Below are 15,615 nucleotides of genomic sequence, written 5' to 3'. Positions count from 1 at the left end.
TTATGGACCAAACAAAAATTCGGCCATCTTGAATTCGGCCATCTTGAAAGTGTTAACCTCCAAACTGTAATCAGTTCATGAACCCACCCTAGAGCATTCACACACCAAATCTGGGACAAATCCATCCACCCGGTCAGAAGTGATGGGCCAAACAAAAATTCGGCCATCTTGAATTTGGCCATCTTGAAATTGTTGACCTCCAAACTCGAATCAGTTCATGAACCTATCCTAGAACATTCACACACCAAATCTGGGACAAATCCATCCACCCGGTCAGAAGTTATGGACCAAACAAAAATTCGGCCATCTTGAATTCGGCCATCTTGAAAGTGTTAACCTCCAAACTGTAATCAGTTCATGAACCCACCCTAGAGCATTCACACACCAAATCTGGGACAAATCCATCCACCCGGTCAGAAGTAATGGACCAAACAAAAATTCGGCCATCTTGAATTCGGCCATCTTGAAATTGTTGACCTCCAAACTCGAATCAGTTCATGAACCTACCCTAGAACATTCACACACCAAATCTGGGACAAATCCATCTACCCGGTCAGAAGTTATGGACCAAACAAAAAATCGGCCATCTTGAATTCGGCCATCTTGAAAGTGTTAACCTCCAAACTCTAATCAGTTCATGAACCCACCCTAGAGCATTCACACACCAAATCTGGGACAAATCCATCCACCCGGTCAGAAGTAATGGGCCAAACAAAAATTCGGCCATCTTGAATTCGGCCATCTTGAAATTGTTGACCTCCAAACTCGAATCAGTTCATGAACCTGCCCTAGAGCATTCACACACCAAATCTGGGACAAATCCAAACATCCGTTCAAAAGTTATCGCGTTAACACGAAAGACCTTACGCGGCGGCGGCGGCGGACGCGGCGGCGGCGGCGGTGCACGCAAAACCATTACATCCCCGACGCTCCGCGTTTCGGGGATATAACGCAAAACCATTACATCCCCGACGCTCCGCGTTTCGGGGATATAATTACGTTTTCTCTCTATACCATGCCAGGACATATACAAGACTGACATTTTACAGACTGACATAAAGTGCAAATCAGGCATCAATGGGTTAAATATGGCCAGTGAAGGGGCGTTCTGGATGTGGTCGGGAAGTTTGTTCCAAAGGAAAGGAACAGCTACATGGAAGGCTCTGGCACTGCTGGCCTTGAGTCTGGTTCGAGGGATGGCCAGCTGGCCCTTGGAAGAGGACTGCAGGGCTCTTGACGAGTCATAGAGGTGAAGGAGGTCTGTGAGGTAGTGGGGTGCCAGACCATGGAGGGACTTGAAAGTGAGGAGGAGGACTTTGTAGGTAATGTGTGACCTGATGGGGAGCCAGTGAAGCTGCTTGAGGATGGGGGTGATGTGCTGCCAGGGCCTGGTGCCTGTGAGGATCCTGGGTGCAGAGTTCTAGACATGTTGCAGGCTGTCTAATGGCTCGTTCTTTTGAAACTCGATTGTCGGAAACTCCGGCTTCCGCCTTGGAAAAATGCAAAAGAATGGGTACTCAAATCGGAGTTCCGAAGCACAAACTCGGAGCGCTTCTTTGTACTCCGAGTTGGTTTAACATTAGTGTTTTCAGACGTTTGTATTGTCCCCAGCTGTTTCAATAGAACGCGTTTACAACAGTTGTCGGGAGAACAACCTCGGCTCTACCGACAGCCGAGTTTCAAAAGAATGAGCCATAAGGCCTTGTTGGGTAAACCAAGCAGGATGGCAGTAGTCCAGACGGGAAGAAATGAAGGCATGAGTGAGTCTCTGTAACTGTGTTTAAAAGTGAAGGCCTGAGTCTGGAGATGTTTCTGAGATGGTAGAATGCATATTTGGTGACTTTTTTGATGTGCGACTGAAATAAAAGCACAGTAATACATGGGTTCACCGTGTTTATAAACATGATGTTGTGAGGAGGGGCAAGACACAGGCAGCTAAACATGTGAGCTAATTTTTTGACCGATGGCAGTTTCCAACAATCAGAGGTTGAGTTGTGCACAGCCAGGGTCACGCAGCCAGGGGAAAACAAAATTGAGAACCCATGGACAAAAGGACTACTGTTATAGTTCTGCCTCTTCAGTTTACTGTACATTCATTGATACAGTGTTTCACCACCAGCAAGATCAACAATATCTTGGTCTTACTTTTATTCCTTTTTTTAATAACAAATTATTTGTTGTTTTTATATTGTTGGTGTTGATTTTCTTGTGGCAGTACATGCATGAGGAGTCCATGTAAAAAAAGGACATGTTTGTGAAGTACATTTTTTAACCTTACAAGATTTGAAGTTTATTTGTAAGTTGACTTTCCTCTCCCAAGTCCCATAACATAATAGGTGAAGAAACTTAAAGGTGCACTGTGTAAGATTTGTAGTTGTTTATTTCCAGAATTAATGCTACCCAATCTGTGACCTTTTTCATGAATACTTACCACCACCACCAAATGAGGTAAATATTGCACTTTTCATACATGAAAAGGGGGATCTTCTCCATGGTCTGCCATTTTGAATTTCCAGAAATAGACATTTTTAGCTGCAAAAATGACTGTACTTGGGCCATACTAGAAAATATTAGTCTATTACTTCGTAAACTTTCATGAAAAGATCAAATTTGGCAATAGGCAACCCAGTTTCAATGAGCAGCATAGTTGCAGTACCTTTTTTGACCATTTCCTGCACAGTGTACCTTTAAAGGAGCGCTGTGTAAGATTTTTAGTTGTTTATTTCCGGAATTAATGCTACCCATTCTCTGTTACCTTTTTCATGAATACTTACCACCACCATCAAATAACTGGTAAATATTGCACTTTTCATACATGAAAAGGGGGATCTTCTCCATAGTCCGCCATTTTGAATTTCCAGAAATAGACATTTTTAGCTGCAAAAATAACTGTGCTTTGGCCATACTAGAAAATATTAGTTCATTACTTCGTAAACTTTCATGAAAAGATCAAATTTGGCAATAGGCAACCTAGTTTCAATGAGCAGCATAGTTGCAGTACCTTTTTTTTAACCATTTCCTGCACAGTGCACCTTTAAAACTCTACTGCAGTTCATTTATCATGTAGCATGCTGAGCAGGGAAGCCAGTCAGTTGTCCTGGCCCCAGGGAGAGGGCGGGCGGGGTTCAGAGTTGAGTCAACAATAGATTGTATGTATTGAGTGGGGGTGGGGGCCTTTCAGATGATTTTGTCCGGGACCCGAGACCGAGCAGCAGCAGCTCAGACAGGAGATGTACTGTGCTGTCTGTGGCCATCCTGTAAGTGTACCTTTAACCTAAAGTGAACATCTTGAAGACACCATGAGCCTTAAATCGTTTAAAAAATTATGAAATGATATGTGTAAAAATTGTGAATTAATAAAATGGCAATTCATAGCACGCACTTTCAATACAACATAACGGGGTTGAGAAAAACACACCACACAAGAAGAAAATATTTTTGTGAAATGTGTTTTATTTTTGTCACCTTTTTCTTTGGTTCATTCATCCACATCTAAAAGCACTTAGAAAACAAAACAAAGAGCTTTTTTCCCTGCCTCCTTTCCTCCGAAAACTTTTACGGTGGGTTTTGATCAGCATTAGCCAGTCCTTGAGCAGAGAGCCGAGGAGGCTCCGTGTCTGTGTGTGGGCAGGGTGGGGAGTCCCTGATATTTTTTGTAGTGGTTGTTGTTGTTGTTGTTGTTGTTGTTGATGATGCTCCAGGTCCTCGGTTGCGTTGAGGTGCAGCAGGTTTCACTTGGTCTTGGCTACCTTCTGGGCGGACTTGGTGACCTTGCCTCCTGAGGCGGTCTTCTTCTCCACGGCCTTGATGACGCCCACGGCAACGGTCTGCCTCATGTCACGCACGGCGAAGCGACCTGGGAGACCAAACGTAGAGAGAGAGAGAGACAGACAGAGGCAGAGAGAAAAGGAGTGAAGAAGAAGAATGAAGAAAGAACAAAGGGCAAATTTAGATTTTGAGGCTTACTCACAATTTGTCTATCATCAACGGCAAGTATTTTACAGCTTTTAATGGTGGCCTTGTATTCTAACGATAATTAAGGATTATTAATTAATTCATTAATTATTAAAAAACAGTACAACACAAATAATTCAGCAGTGTTGTGGGGAGATGAGTGGCACCTATACACATATAAAAAATCTATATACAAATCCACAGTTATTTAAACCTAGCAAAATGAGTTTCCAACAGCTCTTTTCATGTCCTGAGTAGAGACCAGCTTGGTTCTGCAGCGATGCAAATTCTTGCTATCACCAAGGTATTACCAGAAACAATCGATAAGGGTAATTTTATGAACTTCTTCCAGGATCCATATGAAAGGCTGCAAACTGAAGCCCTATGTCAGCCATGCCCCTTTAGTAGACGAAGAGAATGAAGAGAGCTCAAAGAAAAGTCACACTCATTTACTGTACGAGACCAGACTTGATTCCACTTTCTTCTGGTGATGCATGCTACGGCATATCTTGGTCGTAAAGAGTGTCTTATAAAATCTTTGGTATTACTCACCAAGGGGAGGGTACTGCTGGAAACTCTCCACACACATGGACTTTCCGGGAACCATCAGAACGATGGCGGCGTCTCCGGACTTCAGGGCCTTGGGGTTGTCCTCAACCTTCTTGCCGGAACGACGGTCGATTTTCTCCTTGAGCTCAGAGAACTTGCAGGCGATGTGAGCAGTGTGGCAATCCAGCACAGGTGCGTAGCCAGCGCTGATCTGACCAGGGTGGTTCAGGATGATGACCTGTTGGGGTGAGATTGTCTTTTCAGTGAACACAGTAATTTTGTGTGGCCACAGCTCGTTTCTTGGAAGACTCTTCTAAGCATCTTTCAGACAAAGATGTCATATTGCGAGTTTTTTAATGTTAGCTGGCACAGGCCCGTCACTAGGTTTGAGAGACAGGGGGGGCTTAGCCCCAGAGGAAGAAAATGCGCGCGCATAGCGCGCACCGAAATTTTTTCAGCTCACCTGCTAAGGTTTTGTCTATGAATTCATTATTTTAAGAGCAAAGAAATCCAGCACACTGTCCATTCCACCAACAAACTTTAATACATTGTTTCGGTCATCCGACCTTCTTCATGTTGTATTAAAGTTTGTTGGTGGAATGGACAGTGTGCAGGATTTCTTTACACTTGAATGACAACCCCACTGGGATAATATCCTACGCACATGCCCACCTACAGAGGTGTACAAAAGCGTCTTCTTGAACAATTATTTTAAGAGCACCATACCGATTTTTAAACACTAGTTACAGTGATTTTTTTTTTATTCACATTTTAATGAACATTCCTTATATGTAAGCTAAACAAAACATTTCAAAATGTTTCAACTCATGAATATTATGTATGGAAGTTAAAATGATTAGATAAAAATGCTGAGAGCATAATTTACAGAAGGACTAGGAACTTTAAGGAGTTACTAACTGCGCGTCTCCAGGAGAAGCAGTGGTCAGGAAGCGATTCATTCAAACAGGTTCCTTACTTGGAAAACTATGCATCCCCGGCAGATATTTGGTCATTTTTACTCCATTAGTAGCTATTTTAATCAGTTCATGTGTGTTTTCAAACTGTTAAGACAGATATTAAAGCTCAACTGTAATTTCAAGACAATGTCAAATGGATTTATTACACGGATATTGTGAGTGAAAATTGGTACTTTGGGTTGGTTCGTATTCAGTGCTTTATTGCATTTGTTTATGAAAAAAAATATATATATTTTTTATTTTTTTTATTTTTTTTGCTAAATCGTTAAAAGGGGGGCTAATACTAATGTAGGGGGGGGGGGCTAAAACCCCCCTAAAATAGGCCTAACGACAGCCCTGAGCTGGCACATCTAGAGAGTTAACACTGGCAGGTTAGAAGTAGGACTCACCTGAGCAGTGAAGTTGGCAGCCTCCATGGGTGGGTCGTTCTTGCTGTCTCCGGCCACGTTGCCACGACGGATGTCCTTGACAGAGATGTTCTTGACGTTGAAACCAACGTTGTCACCGGGGAGTGCCTCGGTGAGGGACTCGTGGTGCATCTCCACGGACTTGACCTCAGTGGTCACGTTGGCAGGGGCGAAGGTGACGACCATGCCGGGCTTCAGGACACCGGTCTCAACACGACCCACGGGTACTGTTCCGATACCTGGGAGCCAAATTCAGAAAATGATGATTTTAAGATCATTTACAACATTCTTGATCATACCTTGATATAATTAAAGCACATATTAAAATTATAGATTATTTATTCGCCTTTACAGAAACTTGTTCTGTGCCATTTGTCAGTGCATCCGATAGTTACAGAAACAGAAAAAAATGTGCATTAAACTGTTAAATAATTATCTGTCATGCAAAACCAATGACTTAAGTTCAAACACTTTTTCTTGTCACAAAATAAAGTGCTGTCCTGCCAAAAAAAAGATTGAGAATCTGATTGTGATTCTGTTACCAGTTCCGGAATCGTCTCTCTCGCAATGGCTGACCACAGCAAACAGAAATTCTTCCGTTGTAGTAGTTTATTTCTAGAATTCACGCTGGCCATTCACAAATGTTTCCTTTTACATGAATATTTACCACCACCATCACCATTCTAAGTATTCATTATGTCTGGGAAAATGGCACTTTTTATACATGAAAAGGGTGATCTTCTCCATTGTCTGCCATTTTGAATTTCCAGACATAGACATTTTAGCTGCAAAACTTACTGTAGGCCTACCTTGGTCATACTAGTCAACATTAGTTGATTACATTGTAAATATTCATGAAACGATCAGATTTGGCAGCAGACAGCAGAGTTTCAATGAGCAGCATAGATGCAATACCTACTTTGACCACCATCCTACACTGTGCACCTTTAAAAAGGTATATCTATATCTATGCAGCATGATCCACAAGAGCGCACCTCCAATCTTGTAGACGTCCTGCAGGGGCAGACGGAGGGCCTTGTCGGTGGGACGAGCTGGGGGCAAGATGGAGTCCAGAGCCTCCAGGAGGGTGACACCGCTGGCATTGCCCTCTTTGCGCTCGACCTTCCATCCCTTGAACCAGGTCATCTGCGAGGGAGAGAGAGAAGACGCAGGTCTGAATAATACAAGAGTTGCAGCGAGTCAGGAGTGTGCAATGGAGAGACAGAGAAAGAGAAAGATGTGCAGTATGGAAGAAGGTGAATAATAATAGGCAGGATTAAAATGTAGAACCTGGATCCTAAGGATAACTTCAACAGTGGTGGAAAACCTGAATTTAGAAAACTACAAATACAGTGTCACATATGCCAAATGACCCGGTTTTATCTGTCCAAATGACCTAATTGGACAGGTAAAACCAGATCATTTAGGAATACCTGGCACTGGATTGCAGCTTCTAAATCCAAGCTACTCATTACTGCACTTGGCCTAGGGCCTTTTTAGAGACTCAGGATTGCCATTGTTTTTGACTGACAAAACTTTTCCACGACTCTTTCACAACCTAAGGCACATTTTTTTATGGCTTCAGGTACACACAAATATATGCTCATTTTGTGAAGCACTTAGAAAATGATGTTTGGATGTGTGTATGCTTCTCCATTTTCAGTGGCTTGTTGGTAGTAAGAGATAAGGATGTGATTCACATGAAGACACAAATAACATAAGCACTCACGTTGGAGCTGGCCTCCAGCATGTTGTCTCCATTCCAGCCGGAGATGGGCACAAAGGCCACGGTGTTGGGGTTGTAGCCGATCTTCTTGATGTAGGTGCTGACTTCCTTCATGATCTCCTCGTACCTCTTCTGGCTGTATGGGGGCTCGGTGGAGTCCATCTTGTTGACGCCCACGATGAGCTGCTTCACACCCAGGGTGTAGGCCAGAAGGGCGTGCTCACGGGTCTGTCCGTTCTTGGAGATACCAGCCTCGAACTCACCCACACCGGCAGCAACAATCAGCACGGCACAGTCAGCCTGTGAAGCAGGAGAAAACAGTTGAGGTAATGAACGAATGTTTTGAATTTAATATTTTGTTAAACTTAACATGCTGTGCCGTGTATGTACTTGCAGTTGCAAAAAACAGAACTCAATTGCACCTGTTGTGTCTGACAAAACTATTTCTAAATGTGTTTTTCCTGTATATTTTCAGGTCTTGGTATTTACAGTCCTTTGAGCATGAGGAGGTGCCATGCTCAAGGATAGTCCAACCATGGATGAAGGTGCCAGTGAGTTAACCGATTTTATTTCCCCTGAGTCCTTTTAATATAAAATCAGTGACTCCCAGTACAGTGACAGTCTACAGGAGGGAGCGTACCTTGGTTCCTTTGCAAAGATATGAAGGGACACCGGGGAAACTAAATCAGGTGCCCCACCGGTAATGGTGCAACCCTCTGACCTAAAGACCCACTGTCTAACCATTAGCCTAAATGGTATTAGGTCATAGCTGCCCATTAATGGGCTTTTTTGTATCTGAAAAAAGAATGTTTATAATGACGCACCTGTGATGTTCCAGTGATCATGTTCTTGATGAAGTCTCTGTGGCCAGGGGCATCAATGATTGTGACGTAATACCTGGTGGTCTCGAACTTCCAGAGAGCAATGTCGATGGTGATACCACGCTCACGCTCGGCCTTCAGTTTGTCCAGCACCCAGGCATACTTGAAGGAGCCCTTGCCCATCTGCAGAGGTCAATAAATATGAGACCGACTATGAAACAATGAGAGTTTAAGTGATATTGAAATAATCAGGTTTCCTTCCTTCATATTGTTTCCTCAGTCAGCGAAACAAGACAGAAATGTAAACTCATTTTAAAGATATATTTTGTAAAATACCAATCATATCAATATGTTTTGGCCAGTTATATGAAAAGAAAAGCATAGAATGCATTGATCATTTTAACACGGAAGCCCCTCTTTTACTGTTAAGTAGACCTACCATGTCTTTTTTATGTTAACCAATCCAGTGTGTGCTTGGTCCACTCGGCCTTTTGGCTGACTTGTGTGCTTTTGAATGGAAAAACTGACCACTTTTCAAGTACAATTGGTCTACATTAACCGGTAGGCTCTTTTATCGGGCTGGTAGTTCTGTGTATATGTAAGTTAGATTTGTTTCTTTTCTGGCTTGTGTTAAGAGCAGAGACAATGTAAGAGTTCATTTCTTATAATAGCCTATCGATATTATAGTGGCATTCCACTTGATATAGTGATTTGATTCTTAAGCTGTTTTCTATTTTATTTCAACTGAACATTGGGCCTAAATGGTGCCAATAATCAGCATTAGACAATAGGCCAGTGGTTTTCAAAGGGGGGTGCAGGTCGGCAGGAAGAGCGAATTAAAACAAGTTAATAATTTTAATAACTAAGTCCATCTATATAAACCAAAAAAAGCACAATCCCCTCAGTTGAGAACTGCATTATCACTGAGCATTACTACCATTGTTGTTATTTTATATATGTTATTTTATATTTTATAAGGGACACTGACTCACACACTTAAACTTGTGAAACGGGCGCGCAGAAAAAATAGTGTGGCATTACACGTAAGGGGGGCCTTGGCCAGACACTATTGGTAGGCCTATATGGGGGACTTCCCATGGGTAAAGTTTGGGAATCCCTGGGCTAGGCTGCTGCAGAAGATTTTAGAGTGTGTGTCCTCAATGAGTAGGCCTACTGATTACTTGAGTCAGGTAATAGAAAACGTTAAAATGAGATCCATTTTATTTTATTTTTCAGCAAGCTCCACCTTCTCTTCATAGTAGTCATGCATTTTTGTAATTTATTAACAATTCACAGAGGGTATGAATGAACAATAAAAACAAACGAAACAATACATGTATTTTTTTAAGCAAATGTATTTGGAAACATTTCCAAAGGCTGACATCTTCACATTCATAATAACAAGCCAACTCTCGTGGTGATGTAACCAGGTTTCGACACTAGATGGCGCTCCTCCCACGTGCACAGACTAGCGCACTTTTTTTTCCCAGACTAGCGCTTTGACTAGCGCACTTGTCACTCACCCGCCTCCTGAAATACCGTCATGCCTTTTCAAGCCAGTCATGCACCGTACATAGCTCACAGATAACTGTGAGCAAAGTACCGGGTCAGCAACGGGGAAACCTACCTCAGCAGCTTCTTTCTCGAACTTCTCGATTGTTCTTTTGTCGATGCCACCGCATTTGTAGATGAGATGGCCGGTGGTGGTGGACTTGCCGGAGTCGACATGACCAATGACCACAATGTTGATGTGAATCTTTTCCTTGCCCATGATGGTAGTTCACTGTGACAAAACATTGTTCCAGCTCATTTAGAATAACCCAAATTGAAATCAGTATTTAATTTGCAATTCAGTCTTGCACAACAGTAGCGTAGCGTGACAGTCGTTCAGTGCCCTCCCTATATCCCTCCACCCCACCATCCTCCATGTTGAGCACAGGCGCAATGCCGTGCCGCCATGTTGTTTCGACTCTGCCAGTAAGTTACACCGGCATTTACACTTATAATGGCAGGGGGCAGCACGACTCAATGACAAAAAAAAAAAAAAAAAAAGTTTTCCCTCTGGTCTGTTAGGACCTCAATCTATTCCATTCAGCATTCCAACTTCTTCCAAATTCAATAAAAGCAGATTGGAAAAAAAGCTTGTGCAATGATCTTAATTTTTTTTTTAAAAAGAAAAAAAGTTGTAGATGTGCCTTTGATATCCAATTGAAACGGGTCATAATCCAATTTCAATCCAATTGAAGTTCCCTTAATTAGTGGCAAACTTACCACCCTGCTTCGGTCAGCTCCACCAACACAAGAAAACCCGGAGAAAAAGGAGCGATTTCCTGACGTCCCAGCTTTATATACCGGCAATGACACAGGAAGGTGACGGATGAAGTTACAACCATACTTTAGCAGACAAGTTAAGTCCACCATTGGTTACACTCCAGACAAGCGCCCAAAATGATTGGATAAACAGGGGTGCCATGACAAGTGGGCACCTCTCCCAAGCCCCTGCAGTGGTCTAAACAGACACGTGGTTAAGAGACAGCTGCAACCTCTTGGGAGCAAAGTTAGTCAGACAACTGTTACACTTGACACTGAACATAACCACGGAGGAGTCCTGGAAATAACAGCCAAGGAGAGATAAGTTTCGATTTTTTTTAGGTCTTTATTAGTTGAGCAGCTCTTCCTTCCGAATTTTATCAGTGGCAAATAGTTGCAAGATCTTAAACCCACTTTCTCAACTTAATAATAACTGATACTCAGTCAAAGTTTAAAACAAAGCCACAAGTTACATTTATCGTGTTTCTTTAGCGTCCATGTTGGTTTCCTTTCCTGCGGAAATATTTACGATGAGTTTTAATCAGCATTAGCCAGTCCTTAAGTAGAGAGCCCAGGTCGAGTGAAACTCTGGGGTGTAGAGTGCCCACAGTGTCCTGAGCAGCAGCTCGACGGAGAGAAATTCATTTCTTGGTAGCCTTCTGTGCAGCCTTTGTGACCTTGCCCTGACCAGCGGCCTTCTTTTCCACGCTCTTGATGACTCCAACAGCCACGGTCTGTTTCATGTCACGCACGGCAAAACGACCTGTGATGAGGTGGAGAGAAGAGACAGGAGAAGCAAAACCATTAGCCACACAATAATTCCAAGAGGGCATTTTCCAGGTAAGATTGAGACAACTTATTAGCTTGGTGCGTGATGAGGTTACTTACCGAGGGGAGGGTAGTCGGAGAAGCTCTCGACACACATGGGCTTGCCAGGGATGAGCTCGACGATGGCGGCATCTCCAGACTTCAGGTTCTTGGGGTTGTCCTCAAGCTTCTTGCCGGAACGACGGTCGATCTTCTCCTTGAGCTCGGAGAATTTGCAGGCGATGTGAGCGGTGTGGCAATCCAGCACAGGTGCGTATCCAGCGCTGATCTGACCGGGGTGGTTCAGGATGATGACCTGATGAGGGATACAAAATTCAGATTAGTTAAAAAGGAGAAGCCAATTAAAGTTGCAAAAAAAAAAAAGAGAAACCAATAACCACATTGAAGATTAATTCTACATTAGAAGTCACCATTTAAGCATCAGAACTAGGATCCTAGCGTATGTACTGTGCAAAGACGGCACTGACTAGCACACAACAGCTGAAGTGACCAAGGACCATGGCCACCTGGTCAGTTTCCAGTAGAGTCTCACCTGGGCGTTGAAGTTGGCAGCCTCCATGGGTGGGTCGTTCTTGCTGTCTCCAGCAACGTTTCCACGACGGATGTCCTTGACAGACACGTTCTTGACGTTGAAGCCAACGTTGTCACCGGGCAGAGCCTCGGGGAGGGACTCGTGGTGCATCTCCACGGACTTGACCTCAGTGGTGACGTTGGATGGGGCGAAAGTGACGACCATGCCGGGCTTCAGGACACCGGTCTCAACACGACCCACGGGTACTGTTCCGATACCTGGGACGGGCACAAGCAGAATCTGGTAAGCAATGGAGTAATAATTACATTCACATATGAATAAAACAGGTAATTGATCAAGCAATTGAAAGGAAACACATCTCACCTCCAATTTTGTAGACGTCCTGCAGGGGCAGACGGAGGGCCTTGTCGGTGGGACGAGCTGGGGGCAGGATGGAGTCCAGGGCTTCCAGGAGAGTAGTACCGCTGGCCTTGCCCTCCTTACGCTCGATGGCCCATCCCTTGAACCATCCCATCTTGGTGCTGGCCTCCAGCATGTTGTCTCCGTGCCAACCGGAGATGGGCACGAAAGCCACAGCCGCGGGGTTGTAGCCGATCTTCTTGATGTAGGTGCTGACTTCCTTGGTGATTTCCTCGTAACGCTTCTGGCTGTATGGGGGCTCTGTGTTGTCCATCTTGTTGATGCCAATGATGAGCTGTTTCACTCCCAGGGTGAAGGCCAGGAGGGCGTGCTCACGGGTCTGTCCGTTCTTGGAGATACCAGCCTCAAACTCACCCACACCGGCAGCAACAATCAGCACAGCACAGTCGGCCTGTGAAGGAGAAATGCATGTTTGAGGACAAGTGCATTTACATGTAATGACCCATCACATCAGACATAGTTCTACGATAACATGGAAATGGAGGTCAAGTTGTTAAGCTTACCTGAGATGTTCCAGTGATCATGTTCTTGATGAAGTCTCTGTGGCCAGGGGCATCAATGATTGTGACGTAATACCTGGTGGTCTCGAACTTCCAGAGAGCAATGTCGATGGTGATACCACGCTCACGCTCGGCCTTCAGTTTGTCCAGCACCCAGGCATACTTGAAGGAGCCCTTGCCAATCTGCAATAGCAATTTCAATACATTAGGATCAACACAATTTAATCTGGGTGCCAAAATGAACAACAATCTAGATATATGGGTAGGTGGACATTGTGTTCCAGGGTACAGTGGAACAATCCTCAAAAGTATTGATCAGCAGTACGGACCGGCTTCCATTTAATATGGCAGTTTTATAAGAATCTCAGCTGCAAAAAAAGCCATTGCATCAGTCAGGATTGTGGTATATTAGTTTCACGAATGGCCATTTTCATTGTGCTTCCCACAACGGACGCATGACTTGCAGCAGGCCTCAAAGCGGCCATTACACAAAGCGCTGCGTCACCAAGCCGGCATTGAGCCCCGCCCCGCGCCCACACCCAGCCGGCTTGTGCGTTGGGCGCGTGCTAAAGCCGCCATCTTTGAGCCGTGCAACAGCAAAACATACCGAAATGGGGAAAAAGAAAAGCCCTTACCTCAGCGGCTTCCTTCTCGAACTTCTCAATGGTTCTCTTGTCGATACCACCGCATTTGTAGATGAGATGGCCGGTGGTGGTTGACTTTCCGGAGTCGACGTGGCCGATAACCACGATGTTGATGTGTACCTTTTCCTTGCCCATGATTACTTAGTTTCTACAATAGAAAATGATAATACATTACTATAATGTTGAGGAAACACAGAGGAACACATTGCGACAGGTGTTCCCGAAATTGAAGTCGCTAACCGGCTAGTTAGCTAGCTAACGACCGATAATGGCTTAGCTAGCAGCAGACCAGGCCTCTCATCGGCGATGAGCCAGGGTGGACACGTGTTTTCTGGAAGGCCACGTCGTATTAAGTTACAGTAAAATTCGAAACATCTCAAAAGGAATCCAGTCGGAGATAAACATCTGTCGTTTTAAACAGTTGTCATGTTAGAGCACCAGTCACGTTGGTGGGCAGAGATGAGAAAGCTTCCCGCTATGACAAGAATTTGCTTGCTCGTCTTTGTTCTTTCCCATCCCCCACTCACAAAAAGATTGTTTAAGTTACAAAAGTTTATTTTTCTACAATGCTAAGTCACAAATCACATTCAACACCAGTCGAGCAATCAAAATAAGGATGCAGCGAAAAAAATGAAATGGTCCAACAACGCGCCTTAATTGCCATATGAAAAAACACATTTACATCGTGTAAAAATCTATATGCCAATAAACGCACCAGAACCAACTAAACAAATGCTAACTTTAGCATCAAAACAAACAAACTAAACCACACAAGGCATGAAATGAGCTAGTATCGCTTACCGGTGTTATGAAATCACTCCAAGGCAGCTGCTCCCCTTAGCCAGGTAACAGAAAGAGGAAGAAAAGATGCTGGTGTTGGAGTTTTTATACTAGGGGAGAGGCCAAGCTGGGCTGCATCCCCCCCGTTTCCTCTCCCCCTCCCGTTTCGACCCACAAATCACGTACATTCAGGCAAATATCCCCGCCTTCGCACTTCACACGTCATCGTTCTGTTTCACCAGCAGTTCCTGTTGATTGAATCATGATGAAACAAGCCGCCAGACGATATTATTAATATTCCCATTACACTATTCTGTTTTAAGACATCGCCACGAATGCTGCATCTTTCTCATCACTTTCCCAGGAGCACAAAAGAAATGTCACTCCTACTTATCTCATCACGCTTTAGGCTACATCATTCCAGACATCTTTGACAGTGTGACAGTGTCTGCGAAGTGTTTAGCATACACAGATGCGATTATAGGGTAAGTATGGGCCCCAAGCGAAAATTCCGAATAATGACCATTTAGAGCTCTAGCTGTTATTCACAATGTATGGCTTGGGGGCTCCAAGCAGCTGCCTGCCTAGCCTGGTGACAAGATGCACCTCTGTACACATTACGAGTTATTCTGTGATTTGAGTGCAACTGTAGCTCAGAGCCAGACCCCATTTCAGGTTTATCAGTGAGGTCCATTGGGGTTAATGGCTGACTATAAATGGCAACAATATTGCATTGCATTCAATTGCGATATTGCATTGCATAACATATGCCAAAATTATTTGTGGTGTAAGTTAATTGAACCCTATGTAAGAGACCATAAATGTAGTTTATGAATACTGTAATACATGTCTCGATGAATTTCGCACGCACGCACACACACACACACACGCACGCACGCAAGCATGCACAGCACACACACATGCACACCTTGCTTATGCACAAAATCTTCACTCTCAAGATTAAGTTCACAGGTCACCCTGACAGACCAAAGTGATTTAGCATCATAAGGGTTTGAAAAGATTGGGTTGAAGTGTTGGGTAGGCAGCTGAAACACACCAGGGGACATGTGACTGATGGTGTCTCCCAGGTTCCACCCTCATTGTTGGACAGAAACTTTCTTTCACCCATTCTCATTCATTCATCATGGTCATCTTATCCCCCCCCCC

The 15,615-nt window shown here is 44.0% G+C and overlaps 2 protein-coding genes across 2 annotated transcripts; both read right to left on the bottom strand.

Moving 5' to 3' along the window:
- Positions 1-3,433: 3,433 nt before the first annotated feature.
- On the bottom strand, positions 3,434-10,809 carry LOC134436194 (elongation factor 1-alpha-like). The gene is made up of 8 exons (XM_063185276.1): positions 10,706-10,809; positions 10,062-10,217; positions 8,438-8,617; positions 7,617-7,913; positions 6,883-7,033; positions 5,870-6,126; positions 4,507-4,741; positions 3,434-3,856 (listed from the first exon to the last, which is right to left on the bottom strand). Exons 2-8 carry the CDS (start codon positions 10,203-10,205, stop codon positions 3,732-3,734), a joined length of 1,389 nt encoding a protein of 462 aa, XP_063041346.1. The 5' UTR covers positions 10,206-10,217; positions 10,706-10,809; the 3' UTR covers positions 3,434-3,731.
- Positions 10,810-11,070: 261 nt separating this feature from the next.
- LOC134436195 (elongation factor 1-alpha) lies at positions 11,071-14,584 on the bottom strand. Its single transcript, XM_063185277.1, has 7 exons — positions 14,470-14,584; positions 13,660-13,816; positions 13,028-13,207; positions 12,468-12,915; positions 12,105-12,361; positions 11,633-11,867; positions 11,071-11,507 (listed from the first exon to the last, which is right to left on the bottom strand). The coding sequence occupies exons 2-7, from the start codon at positions 13,801-13,803 to the stop codon at positions 11,386-11,388; spliced, it is 1,386 nt and encodes a 461-aa protein (XP_063041347.1). The 5' UTR covers positions 13,804-13,816; positions 14,470-14,584; the 3' UTR covers positions 11,071-11,385.
- Positions 14,585-15,615: the final 1,031 nt, after the last annotated feature.

Source organism: Engraulis encrasicolus, chromosome 20 (genome assembly GCF_034702125.1).
Source record: "Engraulis encrasicolus isolate BLACKSEA-1 chromosome 20, IST_EnEncr_1.0, whole genome shotgun sequence".
NCBI classification, from domain to species: domain Eukaryota; kingdom Metazoa; phylum Chordata; class Actinopteri; order Clupeiformes; family Engraulidae; genus Engraulis; species Engraulis encrasicolus.
This window is presented reverse-complemented; position numbering and strand designations above follow the sequence as displayed.

What these genes read in the sequence shown, in the direction of transcription:
- LOC134436194 (XM_063185276.1), bottom strand. Translation starts at nt 10,205, where the DNA reads ATGGGCAAGGAAAAGATTCACATCAACATTGTGGTCATTGGTCATGTC. An exon ending in TGATCACTGGAACATCACAG is followed by an intron (nt 7,914 to 8,437) that starts GTGCGTCATTAT and finishes CCTGCTTCACAG; the next exon opens with GCTGACTGTGCCGTGCTGAT. An exon ending in CCAGCAGTACCCTCCCCTTG is followed by an intron (nt 3,857 to 4,506) that starts GTGAGTAATACC and finishes TTGGTCTCCCAG; the next exon opens with GTCGCTTCGCCGTGCGTGAC.
- LOC134436195 (XM_063185277.1), bottom strand. Translation starts at nt 13,803, where the DNA reads ATGGGCAAGGAAAAGGTACACATCAACATCGTGGTTATCGGCCACGTC. An exon ending in TCGAGAAGGAAGCCGCTGAG is followed by an intron (nt 13,208 to 13,659) that starts GTAAGGGCTTTT and finishes TTGCTATTGCAG; the next exon opens with ATTGGCAAGGGCTCCTTCAA. An exon ending in TGATCACTGGAACATCTCAG is followed by an intron (nt 12,916 to 13,027) that starts GTAAGCTTAACA and finishes TCTCCTTCACAG; the next exon opens with GCCGACTGTGCTGTGCTGAT.